The 19,862-nt window shown below is 38.9% G+C and overlaps 2 protein-coding genes across 10 annotated transcripts in view; one reads left to right on the top strand and one right to left on the bottom strand.

Moving 5' to 3' along the window:
- LOC124855396 (TOG array regulator of axonemal microtubules protein 1) overlaps positions 1-9,859 on the bottom strand; it is a 23,266-nt gene extending 13,407 nt beyond the window's left edge. For 3 of the 6 annotated variants that reach the window (XM_047345213.1, XM_047345215.1, XM_047345218.1), the window contains exons 1-2: positions 9,558-9,859; positions 6,279-7,459 (exon numbers count right to left, since the gene is read on the bottom strand). In XM_047345213.1, coding sequence (XP_047201169.1) covers positions 6,279-7,370 — 1,092 coding nt within the window. In that variant the 5' untranslated portion in view covers positions 7,371-7,459; positions 9,558-9,859. The remainder of the gene's footprint in view (positions 1-6,278; positions 7,460-9,557) is intronic. The other 3 variants (XM_047345214.1, XM_047345217.1, XM_047345216.1) reach the window with 3 other exon arrangements.
- Positions 9,610-19,862, top strand: LOC124855397 (kelch-like protein 28). Of its 4 annotated transcripts, none has more exons than XM_047345219.1 (6): positions 9,610-9,728; positions 11,990-12,250; positions 12,329-12,966; positions 13,345-13,788; positions 17,512-17,720; positions 17,835-19,862. In XM_047345219.1, the coding sequence occupies exons 1-6, from the start codon at positions 9,723-9,725 to the stop codon at positions 17,996-17,998; spliced, it is 1,722 nt and encodes a 573-aa protein (XP_047201175.1). In that variant the 5' UTR covers positions 9,610-9,722; the 3' UTR covers positions 17,999-19,862. The 4 variants fall into 4 exon arrangements, with proteins under 4 accessions (XP_047201175.1, XP_047201178.1, XP_047201176.1 ...); XM_047345222.1 differs by having other exon boundaries at positions 9,637-9,728; positions 11,914-12,250; XM_047345220.1 differs by lacking the exon at positions 9,610-9,728 and adding an exon at positions 11,143-11,277 and having other exon boundaries at positions 11,914-12,250.

The raw sequence follows: 19,862 nt of genomic DNA, 5'->3' as shown, positions 1-19,862 counted from the left end.
GTAATTAACTTTAAAATGCCTCAAACATAACAAGGGCCTTAGTGTAATTCCATCCTCTAGACTGAACTAAGGAATCTACCAGGTACAGTATGTAGCTCAGGTAAGAGACAATACAATCTGTACAATCCATTTTCCTGTCACTGAAAAGCACTGTTCTTTAAATGGAGTTGGAAAAATAACCCACAAATATCAGATATTCTAAGATTTTTAAGAATATGTGAACGAATCTCCACTGTGGTTTTAGTTATCCCCGCTGAATACAATCTCAAAAAATACTCATAGCAGAGCAACTATGCAATCAACTGCAGAGCTTTAAAAGAGGCATATTTTACAAGCGATATTACCAATTATGCTTCCTGGCCCTGTCGATAAGTGTGCCAGGTGTTACAGGTGTTGCTTGGAAACCGATACCAGTATAAACAAAAGCTTTGACTAAACGAGTCTGAGCTGGAACATTGGTGTCAAAGCTAAATACGACATACCACAGCAAACTCACATCTTTAGACTAAAGTCACAGTGGCAAATTCAGTCTTGTTGTTAGTTCCTACAATATAATTACCTAGTTTAATCAAAAAAATGAGGCGGGTTGATTGAGATTGTCACATGGTTGCTCTAAAATAACAGTATCTGCTCACCTTCAGAGAAACAGTGTCAAGGTGCAACAAAATGAGTCATCAAATCTGAGCAGGTGTAGTGATTCTGCGATGCTCTGAGTGTTTATATCTACTTATTCCAAATTCGTCTCAAACAAATAGTTTTATGCACATAGAGGCAACATTGTGACTCATACCCAAAGAGGATCAACAAAATAGGATTCAGCCCTCCCTCACTGCTGCTGCGCTCCATCCATACTCCACCATGGCAAATAGGTGCTATATTTAGGATTTTTCTCCCCTCAAACTGTCTCTGAGGAAAGTGCAACCACTAAGACTTCTATTGTTGCTTGTTTGGATTCCTGTATTCTGGTGTGAAGCTCAGAAAAATCTGAAAACGATGTTTTCAAAAAGCTAGACTGCTTTATGGCAAATTTATCATTATATGTTTTCCAGAACAAAAACAAAATACACAAGAGGAAAAACCTCTGTTTAAATAAACTATTCACAGAGGCTATAAATGCTTAAGAGCGTGGTATTAAAGACATTGTAGACTAAAATATATGCACACCTTAAGATTTTGTGACCTCACTGAAATCACCAGTTGTGTTTCATTCATTTTGATTTAGTGAAACTTGTATATACTATACAGATTATTTACAAATAAAGAGATATATTGAAACAATTGATCGTGTACACAAGACCAAAACAGAGTTCTTTAATACAGAAAAGATGTGTTATTACCATGTAATGACCTACACTGTGATGGGAAAGACTGCTAACAGCAGTTCTTAGTTGACACCCTCCATAAGGAGGTAAGAAACAAGGAAGGATGCTGAAGCCCTGACTTGAGTCAGTGCTTCAGGAGCCACTGCACACAGAGGTATTCAGTACATGGGCTACAACTGTCACATTCCTTGTGTTAAACCACTCCTGAACCAGTGATGACATAAAAAAAAAACAACCTCATATGGGTTATGAAGAAAAAATGGACCGTTGCTCAATGGTCCAAAGTTCTCGTTCCAGAAGAAAGTACATTTTCTATTTCATTTGGAAATGAAGGCCCACGAGTCTGGAGAGGCACAGAGTTGAAGTTGCTCTATGATTTTGTGGAACCATATCATCTGCTGGTGTTGGTTCACTATGTTTTATCAAGTCCAAAGTCAGCACTGTCATCAACCAGGAAATTTTAAAACATCACATGCTTCCCTCTGTTGAAAAACTTTACGGAGGTGCTGATGTCAATTCTCAACAGGATTTGACCCCTCTCCATGCAGCCCTGAGTACCAATATCCGGTTTGATGCCCATGGTATAACTGTGCTTTACTGGTGAGCAAACTGGTCTGACCAAAACCCCATAGAGAATCTGTGGGTTATTGAAAGATGAAGGACACCAGAGCCAAAAATGCAGACGAGCTGGAGGCCAGCTTTCAAGCAACCTGGGCTTCCTTAGCACCTCAGCAGAACCACAGCCTGATTGCCTCCATGCCACGACATGTTGATGTATTAATTCATGTAAAAGGAGCCAGACCAGGTATTGACTGCAAATACTGTACAGTACATAGACATACAGGTCCTTCTCAAAATATTAGCATATTGTGATAAAGTTCATTATTTTCTATAATGTCATGATGAAAATTTAACATTCATATATTTTAGATTCATTGCACACTAACTGAAATATTTCAGGTTTTTTATTGTCTTAATACGGATGATTTTGGCATACAGCTCATGAAAACCCAAAATTCCTATCTCACAAAATTAGCATATTTCATCCGACCAATAAAAGAAAAGTGTTTTTAATACAAAAAACGTCAACCTTCAAATAATCATGTACAGCTATGCACTCAATACTTGGTCGGGAATCCTTTTGCAGAAATTACTGCTTCAATGCGGCGTGGCATGGAGGCAACCAGCCTGTGGCACTGCTGAGGTCTTATGGAGGCCCAGGATGCTTCGATAGCGGCCTTTAGCTCATCCAGAGTGTTGGGTCTTGAGTCTCTCAACGTTCTCTTCACAATATCCCACAGATTCTCTATGGGGTTCAGGTCAGGAGAGTTGGCAGGCCAATTGAGCACAGTGATACCATGGTCAGTAAACCATTTACCAGTGGTTTTGGCACTGTGAGCAGGTGCCAGGTTGTGCTGAAAAATGAAATCTTCATCTCCATAAAGCTTTTCAGCAGATGGAAGCATGAAGTGCTCCAAAATCTCCTGATAGCTAGCTGCATTGACCCTGCCCTTGATAAAACACAGTGGACCAACACCAGCAGCTGACACGGCACCCCGGACCATCACTGACTGTGGGTACTTGACACTGGACTTCTGGCATTTTGGCATTTCCTTCTCCCCAGTCTTCCTCCAGACTCTGGCACCTTGATTTCCGAATGACATGCAGAATTTGCTTTCATCCGAAAAAAGTACTTTGGACCACTGAGCAACAGTCCAGTGCTGCTTCTCTGTAGCCCAGGTCTGGGGAATGCAGCACCTGTAGCCCATTTCCTGCACACGCCTGTGCATGGTGGCTCTGGATGTTTCTACTCCAGACTCAGTCCACTGCTTCCGCAGGTCCTCCAAGGTCTGGAATCGGCCCTTCTCCACAATCTTCCTCAGGGTCCGGTCACCTCTTCTTGTTGTGCAGCGTTTTCTGCCACACTTTTTCCTTCCCACAGACTTCCCACTGAGGTGGCTTGATACAGCACTCTGGGAACAGCCTATTCGTACAGAAATTTCTTTCTGTGTCTTACCCTCTTGCTTGAGGGTGTCAATAGTGGCCTCCTGGACAGCAGTCAGGTCGGCAGTCTTACCCATGATTGGGGTTTTGAGTGATGAACCAGGCTGGGAGTTTTAAAGGCCTCAGGAATCTTTTGCAGGTGTTTAGAGTTAACTCGTTGATTCAGATGATTAGGTTCATAGCTCGTTTAGAGACCCTTTTAATGATATGCTAATTTTGTGAGATAGGAATTTTGGGTTTTCATGAGCTGTATGCCAAAATCATCCGTATTAAGACAATAAAAGACCTGAAATATTTCAGTTAGTGTGCAATGTATCTAAAATATATGAATGTTAAATTTTCATCATTACATTATGGAAAATAATGAACTTTATCACAATATGCTAATATTTTGAGAAGGACCTGTACAGGGGTTGGACCATGAAACTGAAACACCTGGTTTTAGACCACAATAATTTATTAGAATGGTGTAGGGCCTCCTTTTGCAGCCAATACAGCATCAATTCGTCTTGGGAATGACATATACAAGTCCTGCACAGTGGTCAGAGGGATTTTAAGCCATTCTTCTTGCAGGATAGTGGCCAGGTCACTACGTGATACTGGTGGAGGAAAACGTTTCCTGACTCGCTCCTCCAAAACACCCCAAAGTGGATCAATAATATTTAGATCTGGTGACTGTGCAGGCCATGGGAGATGTTCAACTTCACTTTCATGTTCATCAAACCAATCTTTCACCAGTCTTGCTGTGTGTATTGGTGCATTGTCATCCTGATACACGGCACCGCCTTCAGGATACAATGTTTGAACCATTGGATGCACATGGTCCTCAAGAATGGTTTGGTAGTCCTTGGCGATGACGCGCCCATCTAGCACAAGTATTGGGTCAAGGGAATGCCATGATATGGCAGCCCAAACCATCACTGATCCACCCCCATGCTTCACTCTGGGCATGCAACAGTCTGGGTGGTACGCTTCTTTGGGGCTTCTCCACACCGTAATTCTCCCAGATGTGGGGAAAACAGTAAAGCTGGACTCATCAGAGAACAATACATGTTTCACATTGTCCACAGCCCAAGATTTGCGCTCCTTGCACCATTGAAACCGCCGTTTGGCATTGGCATGAGTGACCAAAGGTTTGGCTATAGCAGCCCGGCCGTGTATATTGACCGTGTGGAGCTCCCGACGGACAGTTCTGGTGGAAACAGGAGAGTTGAGGTGCACATTTAATTCTGCTGTGATTTGGGCAGCCGTGGTTTTATGTTTTTTGGATACAATCTGGGTTAGCACCCGAACATCCCTTTCCGACAGCATCCTCTTGCGTCCACAGTTAATCCTGTTGGATGTGGTTCGTCCTTCTTGGTGGTATGCTGACATTACCCTGGATACCGTGGCTCTTGATACATCACAAAGTCTTGCTGTCTTGGTCACAGATGCGCCAGCAAGACGTGCACCAACAAGTTGTCCTCTTTTGAACTCTGGTATGTCACCCATAATGTTGTGTGCATTTCAATATTTTGATCAAAACTGTGCTCTTACCCTGCTAATTGAACCTTCACACTCTGCTCTTACTGGTGCAATGTGCAATCAATGAAGACTGGCTACCAGGCTGGTCCAATTTAGCCATGAAACCTCCCACAATAAAATGACAGGTGTTTCAGTTTCACTGTCCAACCCCTGTAGTTCTTAGCAGGCCGCCGTTTCTGTGTTAAAAGTCTTTTTTTTCCTTTAATTAGGCTTAAATAATATTCTAATGTTATAAGAAACAAAATTTTTTGTTTTCATTAGCTGTAACCCATAATCATTCAAACAGATCCTATTACTCAGTGTGTAATATATATGTGCCAGCATATACTGAATTTGAAATAAAATATGATATGAAAAGGGCAAGGGGGAGCAGTGTAATGAAATTTGCCTATGTGCAAATGACTTGACTGGCCAGCTATGTCTGATCTAAGCCAGATATGGGTTAACATCTGTTTAATTTTTCCAATGGAGAAAGTCACTGTGATCGTTATTATTACTTTTTTGTTCTACTTCTGACTTGCAACCAGCTTTAAGCTTTTAGTTCATGCAGTGTTCATGCATCAAGATTTGATCTGATTTTATTTACTGACATGCAAACTAGGAATGAACGGGTATTAAGGTTTTAAACAGTAACTTTCAAAATAATAACTATTTGAACACAGTATAAAGTGATTTTTAATTAAATACAATACGAAAGTGCCAAACTGCCAAGAGTTTTTTCCAGCTAAAAGAAGTTTACCCCATTTGTTCCTGTGCACTGCTGATTAGCTGTCTGAAAGACAGCTCTTACACTTACTTAGACCTCACTTAAATGAAAGACAAGTTCAGCTGTCTGGAAGTAATTCTAGTAGTGAAAACTTGGAAACTAAAGGATTAGCAACCATCGCTCCTATTAAGGGAATGTTGTTTTGTGAAACTACTGTCGGCATGCAACAGGCACCATGTATGTTCAGCACCGGACTGCAGACTAGCTACCAGAGCAGAAAGCATAACTAATAAAAGGCCTAATACTTACTATCCTTGAGTATAGTAAGTGTACTATGCTGTATGGAGTACAACAAAAAAGGATGATATGTACAATAAGCACGAGTAATTGAAAATAATACTAAATACTATATTTAGTATTATTATTTGTAACTCTTTTGCTTTTTAAGTATCAGAATTACAAATAAATGTTATAGATATTAATATACTCGTAATTATCATTGTGTTTTATTGTTTAGCCAAAAACAGAATAAAAAAGCCCTTCTATTCAAAAGCAAAGCAGTTAGATCATGATACATATTTTTGTCTTAAATTGTTACCACACAGAGAAAATCTCATACCAGCCCATTCATGATGGAAACCAGTCTATATTAGTGTCCCTAGGTAAGCTGAGTTGGCACAGCTGAAAATATAAAACAGGGGTTAAAGGACGACAGAGCTCACCTGTTCAGAGCACTTTCCGTTAGGCGTAGTGCATTGCTGCTGCTGCTCATTATCAGTCGACGAGAAGCTGGACGACTCCCAGGGTAGCTTGTTCTTCCCTTTGCCCGCGCTGACAATCCTCCTCTGAAACGGTGGGTCATCGGTGAGGGAGCCTAAGCTGCCGTAGCCACACAATCGATCACTGTCCTGCTCTGTCCTGTAGCTTCTGGCACTGCTCGTCCGTCCTCCGTTTATGACCCAGTCCAGATCGGCCCCAGAAACATACTGTCCCGTGGACCACTGTCCGGGTTTGGGCACCACCAGACCATACTCTACAATCCCTTCTGAGGTTAGCTTTGGAAGGATGCGTCTCGCTCGTCTCGCCTGCACCGCTGCCATTAGACCTTCTGCGTCCTCATTAAGCTCCACCATGTCCAGAGCTTTCATCAGCGGCTGCTTCTTTCCTGTTTCAAGGCAATGGTCAAAAACAGCAAACAACTCCAGGGCAGCGTGGCGGACCTTCTTCTTGCTGTCTGCCAAATATGGTGCAACTTCAAAGCACAGCTTGGGAATGTTGAAATCTTTCCTAGGATGAGTGAGCATAGCTGCCATGATGATGTTCAGGACATCTTCCCGAACCCTGGAGTTCTTGTGCTTCAAGTTGCCAATTACAAGATCTAATATTTGCTGTGGTGCAATGGTTTTCATCAGCTGCTGAAACACATTAAGGTATTCATTCCTGGTGACGGCACGAGTGTCACCAAGCGCCTTTAGGGCAACGAAAACAATATGCTTCAAAAATTTGTCAACGCCCGTCTCTAGGTTCTGTATTAGCAGGTTTAAAACCTGTAAGGTGCCATATTGGACCTTAAAATTACTGTCATCTAGAAGCCGAGGAAGAAAATTGATAAACTCCTCAACATTCCCAGGTGGGACCGATTTAATGTCCACTTCTGAGAGGTTATGTTTAAGCTTTTCCACCCCATTTGTGCGATTCTGGTAATTCTTGGAGTCCAGAAGCTGGTCATGTATCTCCTGGGACATTAATCCAGGTATCATTATTGGCGTATTTATGGATGTGTCAAATTTGAGAATCCAAAAAGTAAAACTCATTCCAGCGAGGACAATAATGTTCCTCCCTTTTACTCTGTGCTTTCATCTTGAGCACTTGATGGTGGAGAAGTGAGGTCCTGTTGGTCAATCTATAAATGTAACACAGAGGATTAAAAAAATCATCGGATGAAATACAAAGGTTGACAAGAACCCCCAAGCAAATCAACACTATGCAAAACACCGCAAAATAACCCCAAACTAGTGATGCACACTAATATCAGTCAACATTTAGCTTGATAGGGTGCTTGGATGCAATCATTGGTTGAATATTATATTTTAAGTACCATGCCAATAGTATGTTTGGCTAGTTGGACTTTAACTAGCCTTGTTGTTCACATCACATAGAATATTATTACTGACATAGAAACTAAAGCTCACAGGAAATGCTGAGGACATTGTAGTGAAGGTAAAGAAGGAAAAAAGTCAGGAAAATGCCTGCTAATTGTCATCCCAATATTCAGGAAATATTACTGTTTTCCTGATATCATGCAGCCTTATTAAGAAGTATTTATTTTTTTGTGTGTAAATTGACATTGAGGAAATCAAATCTGTAATGGTTTCCGACATGAAGGTTTGACAAGCTAAAGGGAACTGATGAAATAGTAACTTTTATATGTTAAATGTCATTGATGCGATGGGTTATGGTAAATGACTTTTCCTCCTCCGTATGTCCTGTTGCGGCATTTCAGGCATGCCACATAGAGAAGATGGCTAATAATAAATAGATGAATGGGTTTTTAATCATGTGCATGAACAAATTTGTGTTTGTTAAAAGTTAGTGGGATGAAGGACTAAAATTCTTTAAACATTTTCATCTAATTTGTGTCACTTTTTTTTATTACTTGCCATCAATGGGAAAATAAATGACAAATCTAATCAATATTAGCAAGCCAAAACAAGTTATTTTATTATATTTATTATTCAATTTTAATATAAATAATTTATTTAAATACTATTTGTAACATGTCATGTTTTATCTTACACTATTTAATTTAATTGTTCCTCTAATATTACTTTAATATTTTAAAAGAAAACCAAAATAAAAAAAATTACATTTTGACATTCTCATCTGTAGCTGTTTGAGCAGTTTTACTATAAAAAATATATTTACAGTTAATAAAACCGATTGAGACCGTAATGCCTACCAAGGTGAAGGCTTAGCAGACTACAAAAAAATATCAGAAAATATATTTCTTTATACTGAATATCAATAGCTTTGAGCGTTGGGCAAAAAAACTTTGATCATTCAAATTTTTTGTGATAAAGGACTAAAACTCTCCAACTACTCTGTTTGCTTCTGCTTTTATGTAATTGCCATTAAAGGGGAAATAAATGACAGGGAATAAACCAAGTTTCCTAACCCTAATAAACAATTTATAATAACATTTAACATTACAATGTATATTTTAAATATATTTTAATTATTATTGACTATAGCAATAATGAATTCATAGTAGTATAAATCTTTTTATTATTTTTCTACACTTTATTTATCCTTTAATAAGATTTTTAGTATGTAACCAAAAAAAGAAAAAAACGACATTTTAATTTTAAAAAAGTGCTTTCGTTACTATTGTGTTTAGAGTTATTTTTAAAGACATACGATTTCTTATTAAATCAAGGAGTTTGGAAAAACTTTGTTTCGTTTGGTCAGTTTAGATGATCAGTTGCATAAACAGTCTGGTGCTTTCCATGTTATGGCCTCATTGTTTCTCAAAATCTGTTGAATAATTTTGAGGGTTTCTGAAATATGGTCATATTTTAAGAGAAATTCCTTGTTTGTTGTTGCTTTTAGCACCAGGGGAACATCCAGTAATATTAGCTTTAACAAATGGAAACAAGGCTTTAACCAAAAACCCAGAATATTACCCCATCAAGGCATGCAGGATCCCAGTAAACAACCACTTGTGGCTCTTTCTCTCGGTAGCAACCGAGCAGAGTGGATGAAACAGTCTTTATTTCCAATTGTACATAATTACACCTAGCTAGTTTAACATTTTGTACTAACAAATGCCTGTAGTGGAGCTCTAACCCGCTTTATACTAAGTAATACAGGTATTATTACATGCTACCGTTAACCAGGGTGATCAGTTAGCACCGAAGCAGAGGAGCTAACATGCTGTCCGCTAATTTTGACCGTTTTAGGTGCGGAGCGTCTGGACGAGCAAAGTTAGAAAGAAAACAGACCTTACATTTCTGCTGGCCCTCCGCCTCAACGTTAACCCAACGCAAAACTATCTATCTATGGCTCCGACGTCCAGCCTCTTCATGTCATGCTGCAGCAGCCACAGTACTGTCAGTGAATGCGGACATTTCCTTCTATAGCTGAAGCTGAAGAGTTGTTTGGAAGCTATGAAGGTATTCAACCTTAAGGGAGCCCACACACACACACACACACACACACACACACACAATTACACATACACACCAACAAGGCAGCAAAATGGCGAATGCATGTCGCAAACTGAGTGCTTCCATGGTGACGCGAGTTGGAGTTCAAGCTCCTCCAGGCGGAAGCATCATCATCATCACCCGGCAGAGCTGCAGAAGGATGAAGATCGAAAGGAGCGCGCTTCAGAAATGGAAATGAAACTTGACAGATAAAAAAAACGACATATTGGAAAAATAAAATGATAAATAGCCTCCGATTAAAGTTAAGCCTAAAATGCCTACGTTTTACAGTCAGTTAATTAACTGATCCAACTGCTAATTGACTAACACGCTTTCTGTCACACTGGTTGACGGTTTCAGTTCATTTTAATTGTTTAGTTTTCATATTCAGGCATTGCAAAGGGTCAAATAAGATACTGCTAAACCACATTCTGGCAGATTAAAAGGTCATCTGGGTGATAAAACACTTTCATGTTATGCAACGACAAAACAAAACATTTTTTGATCAATTGTTATTTAAAATGTAAGTTTATTAATTCAAATAGTTTAAATTTTTTAGGTTATTTTAGGCCTGACATATTTTTACTGAAGCAGTGAGATTTTTGGAACCCTGTTCATTCAGTATAAATTGACTCTTTGTTTGGATGTGCATGTTTGTGATCTTATTACATTCACATTTAAAAATGAGTAAATATTTAAATGTTGGAGGAGAGTAATAAACAGATAAGAACATAAGTTTGTCGTAGTTAAATATGTTGTAAAATGCATTTATATCCATAAAAGATAAACGTGTTGTACTAAACATACTAATCATACAGAAAATAATCAGAAATATTGAAATTTAAAAAATATTTAATATATGCCAAGAATATTTAGAAGTGCCAGAATAAAAATTTTAAATATATTTCTAAGAAGTAATTGAAAAATATGCCTAAAAAAAGATGGACATGTGAGAATTGGATGTTTTGTTTCCATTTAATTTTAAGATATGAGAACTTATATTTGTTTTTAATATATCTATTTCAATAAGTCTTCCGTTTGGGTTGAGATACAGTAATATCAAGACAGAAGTTTACTCATATAAAACTATCAACAATACAGTCTCTGTCCTGAGATGGGGCTGTAATTTACAGTGTTAAAATAAACATGTTTTTCACATTATATTGAAATAAAATCGAAAAGTAACCTATCTTATATTACACATTGTATTTTATGTCAAATTCGTGTCTGTTTACTTGTAGATGCAGTTTACACTCATTAAATATTACTGTAAGTATTTCAGAATAAAATCGAATCATTTTGATTTTGAAGTTCAGTCAGAATAAATTTCGTGTGATTTTATTGTGAAAGGCAGCGGAAGTGGTTGTTCTCGTCCTGGTATCTCGTCATTGTAATAGCTCGTCTTTAGCTTTGAGGCTAGGTTGGTTGCCAGTCGGTTGTTTTCTTGTTAGCCTGCCTGTGGTCTGCTGTCGCCGCCGCTTATTCGGTCGCTATCTGCGCGCACCATAGAATACAGGTTTGTTCTCCTTTTTTATTATATGTATGTATATATATATATATATATATATATATATATATATATATATATATATATCTAAAGCCAGTTATTGCGTGACGTTTTGTATTTGTCAGCCATGTTATTGTATATATATCAATCAATGATGCAGCCAGCACATAAATCCGTGTTTATTTTTAGAGGCTAACCTGCAATGCAATGACGCTGAAGTGCGTTCATATTCAATTTGTGCTTGGATCAAAACCTACCGATTAGAGTGTTTTCAGTGTGGATCGAGAAATGATTTAAAATAAGGCGATCTGCTGATCTGATTTTACTGTCTTGGCTGTTTGCTTTTTTTTTTTTTTACTGCTAATGTGTTGCTAGCGAGGTTTCATTAAGTGGGATCTCCTGTTAAAAACGCAAAGACAGGCCCCAATTATCTACATGACTTTTGCATTCTGAAATCTGTCATGCAGTTTAAATTCTCACGTTTGACAGCTGGTGTTCTGGATTTACCTGTGTCCAATTGTTCGCACTTTCTAGGTAATGCGTTTTGGCTGTCTTAGAACAGTGTTAGCATTGGATGTAGTAGAGGATAACTACTGTGCTACTTCAAAACAAATGCAAATACAGGATTTTTCTTACTCTCCCAAGCTTGAAGTGACTCACAAAGTCCCTAACCGTTCCCACATCCCAAACACTGCGGTGATTTCTGGGTTCGTGTTTCCAGATGGACCAGCAGGACCAGTCCTATATGTTTGCAAGTCTCACACGGCCTCACTCGGAGCAGCTGCTGCAAGGCCTCCAGCTCTTGCGGCAGGATCATGAACTGTGTGACATTGTTCTGCGAGTGGGTGACGCCAAGATCCATGCCCACAAAGTTGTGCTGGCCAGCATCAGCCCTTACTTCAAGGCCATGTTTACAGGTAACCTCTCGGAAAAGGAGACCTCCGAGGTGGAGTTCCAGTGCATTGATGAGGCTGCCTTGCAGGTACGCTTAGATCCGGCAGACAGAAACTGAACAAATGGCTCTCATACTGTTTCACTGACAAATTTTCTTTTCTTCTAGGCCATTGTGGAATATGCATACACGGGAACTGTGTTTATCTCCCAGGAAACAGTGGAGTCCCTGCTGCCGGCTGCCAATTTACTCCAGGTTAAGCTTGTACTTAAGGAGTGCTGCTCCTTCTTAGAGACCCAGCTGGATGCTGGAAACTGTATAGGGATCTCCCGCTTCGCAGAGACATATGGCTGTCATGACCTGTGCCTGGCTGCTACTAAGTTCATCTGTGAAAACTTTGAAGAGGTCTGTCAGACCGAGGAGTTTTTTGAACTGACAAGAGCGGAGTTGGATGAAATCGTTTCTAACGACTGTCTCAAGGTAGACACGGAGGAGACGGTGTTTTACGCCTTGGAATCATGGATCAAATACGACGTAACAGAGAGACAGCAGCATCTCGCTCAGTTGTTACACTGTGTTCGCCTTCCACTTCTCAGCGTTAAATTCCTCACTCGCCTATATGAAGCCAACCACCTTATACGAGATGACCATGCATGCAAACACCTGCTCAATGAGGCCCTTAAATATCACTTTATGCCTGAGCACAGACTTTCTTATCAGACTGTGTTGTCAGCAAGGCCCAGGTGTGCCCCCAAGGTGCTGCTTGCAGTAGGAGGCAAGGCTGGACTGTTCGCCACACTAGAAAGGTAATCAGTACTTAATTGAAAAGATTTTTAACATTAGAGATGCTCTGATCAGGCTGATTTAGATTTTGACAGATTTAGAAAATGAGGTGATTATGAGATTATTCCCATTTAATCATTGGTCACATCTCCCTACCCTTTCTGATTGTTTTTAAACTAGAAAAAGTTTTAAAGTACATGCTCTTTCTTAATGCATTTATGAACATGAATATGATCAAAAATAGGGAGAGTTCATATTTTTGATGTGATTTTTCAGAAATGTGACCTACTAATTTAGTAGGAAAATGAGTTTATTTTGCACTCTCGGTGATTGATTGGTGCATCTTTGTTTAAAATGGCCTTGTAAAGTTTTTAAGTCATTTTCATCCTTTCTTCTTTCAGCATGGAAATGTATTTCCCACAGACAGACTCGTGGATTGGACTGGCCCCTCTTAGCGTGCCCCGGTATGAGTTCGGAGTGGCCGTGCTGGACCACAAAGTGTACGTGGTGGGAGGTATCGCCACGCACATGAGGCAGGGCATTAGCTACCGGAGGCATGAGAGCACGGTGGAGGCCTGGGACCCAGAAAGCAACACGTGGTCCTCGGTGGAGCGAATGGCCGAGTGTCGCAGCACACTTGGGGTCGTGGTCCAGGCTGGAGAGCTGTACGCTCTGGGAGGCTATGACGGCCAGTATTACCTGCAGTCTGTGGAGAAATATGTCCCAAAGCTGAAGGAGTGGCAGCCCGTGGCACCCATGACGAAGTCCCGCAGCTGCTTTGCCACAGCTGTGCTGGATGGCATGATTTATGCTATTGGAGGGTATGGTCCAGCCCATATGAATAGGTAATGCCACTTAATGGTTCTGCTTGTTATAGTTAGAGGTGCAATTCACCCCCAAAAGGAGCTTTGAAACGCTTTTACATGGAGCACATAATTTTTGCACAACTTCCTTTTTTCGTGTAACATTTTGTCACTTTTTTTTTTTTTAAATAATCTTAACTTTTAGCATTTCTGACTTTTTAACTGTTCATTTATTAACATTCTATTTCTATTTTTATTTTTTTAATATCTGAACTATTTAACTATCTATTAAACCTTGAATTTTATTAATACACTTGCTATTTAACTTTACTCTTAATTTTTAGCCCTTTTTTATTTTAAACTTATTTAACTTATTTTTTATTTTAACTTTAACTTATTACTTAGTTTTTTAGTTTTTAATATTTAACTTATTTTATTCATTCTTTTCTGAATACATTTAGAAAAAACAGTTACCTCTAACTTGCAGCTTTTGGACAGTTTTCCTGATTATTTGCACTAGTTAAAAATCTTAATGCAGTTCATCGTTTTACCCTGCAGGATACCAGGCTGTGCGGGGGTGATCCCTTTTAGAATTCCCCAGAAATTAGGATTAAATGCCTGTTTGTGTGTTTTCTACAGCTGAATTGTGACTGAAGTTACTGCATTGCTGGTGGCCTGATCTTTGCTCTCATCTCAGTCTTGCTGGATTATAAATAGAGCTAGCAATTATGCGAAGGATACCAAGTGTTGCTGAGAAAACACTCGCTTGCTTGTTAATAAGTGCAGAGAAGATTTTTTACAGAAGTGTTGGAGATGTGTCATTTAGAGGGTGCCTGCATGTGTGTTGTTGATCACCCTAGAGCTGAATCCCAGTTGCTTGTTTCCTTGACACTGAAAACCCTGCAGGAGAATGTGTTTTGGACAGAGAACCTTTGGGGACATTTTCCTCCGTCCCTCATGGTTTGTATGTCCTCTTAACTGTGCTGCAAAACAGTCCCAGATTGCCATCGTTCTGTTTGTCGGGACGTTCTAACTTTTGTCAGACTTTCAGTTACCTCACCATTTCTTAACTTTACTCTTTTCAGGTAGATATTTAACAATATAAAATGGCTTGCATGAGAAAGCTGCTGAATTAGATCCATAAACATTCAGTAGTCTTCATTTTTCTTTATTTTTTACATTAGCGGAAAATTACATTGACACAGAAGCTGGACAATATGTCGCAAATTTATCGTCATCTCTATCAGTGTGAGCAAAATTCATGTCGCAAAGGACTGTTTGGACTGCAATAATAGTTTACGAATATATTCCAAGTGTTTTGATTTCGCATTTTACATGTTAATGTAATATTTAGCCAGTTGGAGTCTCACGGCAGCAGATGCTCACACTTGACAGAAATAACGTTGCCCAAAATGCTAAAGGTCAAAGAGTTATGGAGGCTGAGATGAGAAAGAGAGAAAGAAGAAAATAGGCTTATATATACAATGTTTTCTAATATTGTGCAGCCCTAATTGACACAAACATTATATTCCCTTAAGGAAAAGTTATGTCTGGCACAATTTATACACAAGCTTTGTTTGTTTATTTTGGCTCCACATTAGCTTTAGCAGAGTACTGCTTCAGCTACTCTTCCAGGGGTCCTTTTACATCACACATATATTGAAAAAATACAATATATCCAAACAAAATACAACCATACCTCTCACAGGTAGAAGAGGAAAGTACAAAGAGCATTAAAGAAATCAGGCATTTATGAAATTTCAGTTATATAATACAGCTTAAGTTTCTTCTTCAAGTTGTAAACAGTTTTCTGTTGTTTTATGTTCATTGCTAAATTATTTCATACATGCATGGTTCTAACATAACTGTACATTGGCTTGTACTGGTACTACATTTTAGCAAACACTTCACCAGTGTCTGGTGAAGTAGTTATGTGCATTTCTACTAAAAGGCAACTTTTTTTAGAACATAGATGGTGTTTGTATTGTAGTTTTACTATTTAAAAAAAATTGCAATTGTTCTTCACCCAGAACCAGGAAAGAAGGTCGTGCATTTGAGGTATTTAGTTCTGAGCACATTTTCGAGCCACTTGTGCAGCTTTGTTTTGCACCAGCTGTAACTTTTCTACGTTCTTAGGTGAAGTGTTCAACCAAACAATTGAACTGTAATCCAAATACGACAGAACTAGACACTGAATTAAATATGGGATTATATGGTTTGGTAAATATTTTGACCATCCTTTGATAACTGCAAGGCTGCAATCCATTTTTAGAGACAACATTGTTTGTTTAATCGTCCCAAGTCAGTTTATTGTCAATAAGAACCCCTTACGGCTTCACCTCCCTTTCCTGTTTATAAAAACATTTTTCTATTATTGAGATTAAGCTGAGGTTTGTGTCTTAGAGAATGGTTAGTACCCATCAACTACAAGGTAAATTAAAGCACTTTACAGAAAAGTAAGGAATTTAAGGGGGCAGTTTTCCTCCATCATTTCATACTTTTGCAGCTTTGGTCGTTTTGTTCACAACTTCTTTTGGGTACAGAAAGGAGCATTATGGGCATTATGTTCTTTAATGACTAGTGGTTTTAAACTCATTTCTGACTTGTTTGCTGCCGAATGTTAGAAGGTGGGGTTTTGTGACTCAAGTAGTTTATATCTGCAGCAGGCGGTTGTTCATAGTTACGTTGGTCATAATTTCCCAGTTTTATAAATGAGCTGGCTCAAATTGGGATCAGAACCACAATCAAAGACAATGGGGTTGATGGAAATTGTCAGAAAGTGGAATTACGATGAAATTAACTGCCGTTTTTTTTTTTTGTCAGTTCAGGCATAAATGTGTTTTAACTTTTATCATATGTGTTATGTAGTTGAATTTCTCGAAGAGGATCAGGTTCAAAGGATTAAAACCTTTACTTTGTTTATCACATCTAAAAACAAAGTTATCACAGATCACAAGCTGTGCTTTAAAGAATATGTGTTTAGTGTTGGATAAACCAGTCTAGATTTGATAAGTAGTGGATAAATGGTGTACAGGTACGGAATAGAGTAAGGTTGGATTAAATGGCAGTGCTTTCATACAAAATCAGGTCACAGATTGGTGAAGGGGTGAGAGTCAAACTTAGGCACTGCATACAAACTACAAAAACAAAATCTAAAATACATGAACATGTGCATGAACTCTGGATGTAAAGTTGTAATCCTCATATCTGTGGTAAGAAATGTTGTAGTACTCTAGTATTCTGAGCTAGAGGTAGCATGTAGGCACTGAATAAAAGGGGGCAAGACTAGAGCCTTGAGGAACTCCTACATGTGATCTTTGTTTCCTTAGATATACAATTGCCAGTAATCCAGATTGTTTTGTGACTAAACTATTAATGCAGAGCAATTAAGAAACTAAACGGTTTGTGACATAAATATTTGTGTATTTGCCTGACAATAAAGCTGAGAAAATAGAGATTATAGAGAAAATTAGATTAAAAATAGACTTTACAGATGTGAAGTTTACCTTTTATAATTTATTCAGCACTGGCTGAAGATACGTTGCAGCACAGAAAAAATAGGTTTTAGCAAAGCTAAATAAGGGAAATGTTCTCTTTCTTAATAGTTTTTTTGTTTATTGTGGTGGCTGCCATAGATGTTATCATTTTGAAATAAATAGCATGTAAAAGTAAAATGTAGAAATGGCAAGCATTTTGAAGGGATTTGGATAAATTGAAACAGACCATGTTTTGGTCCTTACTTATTGCGTTTCATCTGTTTCACAGCGTGGAGAGGTACGACCCCAGCAAGGATGCCTGGGAAATGGTAGCCCCCATGGCAGATAAGAGGATCAACTTTGGTGTGGGTGTCATGCTCGGCTTTGTCTTTGTGGTGGGTGGCCACAACGGAGTGTCCCACCTTTCCAGTATCGAGAGGTACGACCCACATCAGAACCAGTGGACAGCCTGTCGGCCAATGAACGAACCCCGTACTGGTACGTTTCCAACAAAAGGTTCTAATGATAGAACTTAAATTTGCTTTGATGGTTATTTTCAGAGAATGGTGACTTATGCTCGTGTAATAGCTGTATGCACTATTTTTCCTGCAGGTGTAGGTTCTGCCATTGTGGACAACTACCTGTATGTAGTAGGAGGGCACTCCGGCTCGTCTTACCTGAACACTGTCCAGCGCTACGACCCCATCTCAGACAGCTGGTTGGACTCGAGCGGCATGATGTACTGCCGTTGCAATTTTGGTCTGACTGCCCTTTGACCAATGGCCCAGCCAGCTAGGACTCAGCAAAACAATTTCTGACAGAAAACGTTTGCTTTTTGTTATCTGCTCTCCTCTTTTCTCCACATTCATTCTCCAGAAGCAAATGCACTCCTATAAGAACATCCAAGCCCTTGCTTGGGTGGATGGATGTGCACAAATAGCTGACTGGTTGGATGGAGGGGATCCCAGTCTCGCTGCAGAACACAAAGATTGTGCAGCAATGGGAGGAAGATGTCTGGATGGATGATGGCACAGGCACAAGGATGTGAGTGCTGCCAGACCACTATGAGAACTCCGAGCCATGGCCCAGAGGATTGTAGTAAAAACATGATTGTTTCACATTTTTGTTACATTAGCAGACCTTTATGTTCTCTATTTTACAAGTCAATAAGTTTAATGCTTAAAACTTTCAGCCGCATTCAGAACGATGTGTTACATTTTTGTAGAACACTGCAGTTTTCTCGTGTCTTTGTGCAAACGTGTGGTTGTTGACGTGTATGCACGAGCGGGTATGTGCATGTCAGATCGGTCCGTTTTTGGGGTTTTTTGTTACATGTTCGCGTGTAGAACTGATGCTTGAGCTCGGTGACGCAACGAGCTCTGCATCCAAATCAGTGCTTCACAGCAAGAAAACAGAGCAAACTTAGAAACTTTATATTTTCCTCAAAGGGCTGCCTTTCTCTTGTGTAAATAGTATAAATGAAATATATAGATAAATATATCCTCTAGTGCATTGCCTGTAAATGTTTATCTGCACTGGGTCACTAATGTGCGCGCGAATGTGTGTGGTTTGATTCACACAAGAGGGAGGTTTCCCCCTTAGTTTGTCAGCTACTCGTTTCTGCTTCATCTTCTGTCATTTCATAAAACGTCAACAAATTTCAAAGGTCAGATCATGCACTTACTTGTCTCTTCTACGGTTCAAACTGATCTCAGCCAATTTTGTCCACAATATTAACTGGTGCTATATTTAGGATTCAGGATCCAGCTGTTTGTCAAGGTTGCTGCACATGTTCTAGTCAGCATATGTTTAATCTCCAGCTCATTGTTACATCTGATGCCAGCAATCTGTTTTATGGGCATTTAAATGCATGACATCCTAAATAGCCCACGCAATAAAATAAGTTTAGGTAAAAGGGAACGAAAATAATCTATTTTTCTTATACAGGTCCATCTCTAAAAACTGGAATATCAAAAAATAATCTTTCTGTAATTCATTTTCAAAAATAAGTAAAACCTCGTGGATTTATTACACACAGTGATATATTTCAAGTGTTTATTTTTAATAATTTTCATCATTTGGTCTTAGAGCTTATTATAACCCCAAAATCACTTTGATCGTACTTGGCATGCATCCATTTAGTGAACAGCATATGCCCTCAGTACTTGTGTGGAGGTAAGACTTGCTGGAAAATAAATCTAAATCTCCATAAAACCAGGAGCGTAGAGAAGCATGCGCTAAAAGTTTTTGGCTGTGTTCTTTGTGAGTTCTTTTTTACCACACTTTTTTCCCTCCACTCAACTTTCCATTAACACGCTAGCATATATCAGTCTAGGACCTGAAAAGCAATCACCTTTTGTGACTTACTCTTCTTGTGGAGGGTGTCAGTGAGTGTCTGCTGGGCAGCTGTCAAGTCAGCGGTCATTCCCATGATTTTGTAGGCCATAGCATGTCTGCTCTATTAAAAATGCTCTATTATTGTTTTCATGTAATATTCACATTATTAGAAAAACTCCATTTACAGTTTTAATTTGCTGTAAGCCATGATATTTAAACACTTGAACACAACACTTTGTTTGTAATAAATCTATATAACTTTGAATCATTGAAATAAAACACTTTTCAGTGAATTTCAATTTA

The sequence above is a fragment of the Girardinichthys multiradiatus genome, chromosome 19, assembly GCF_021462225.1.
Source record: "Girardinichthys multiradiatus isolate DD_20200921_A chromosome 19, DD_fGirMul_XY1, whole genome shotgun sequence".
NCBI lineage: Eukaryota > Metazoa > Chordata > Actinopteri > Cyprinodontiformes > Goodeidae > Girardinichthys > Girardinichthys multiradiatus.
Note: the sequence above shows the minus strand (reverse complement) of the source record. Positions and strands in the feature narration are given on the sequence as shown.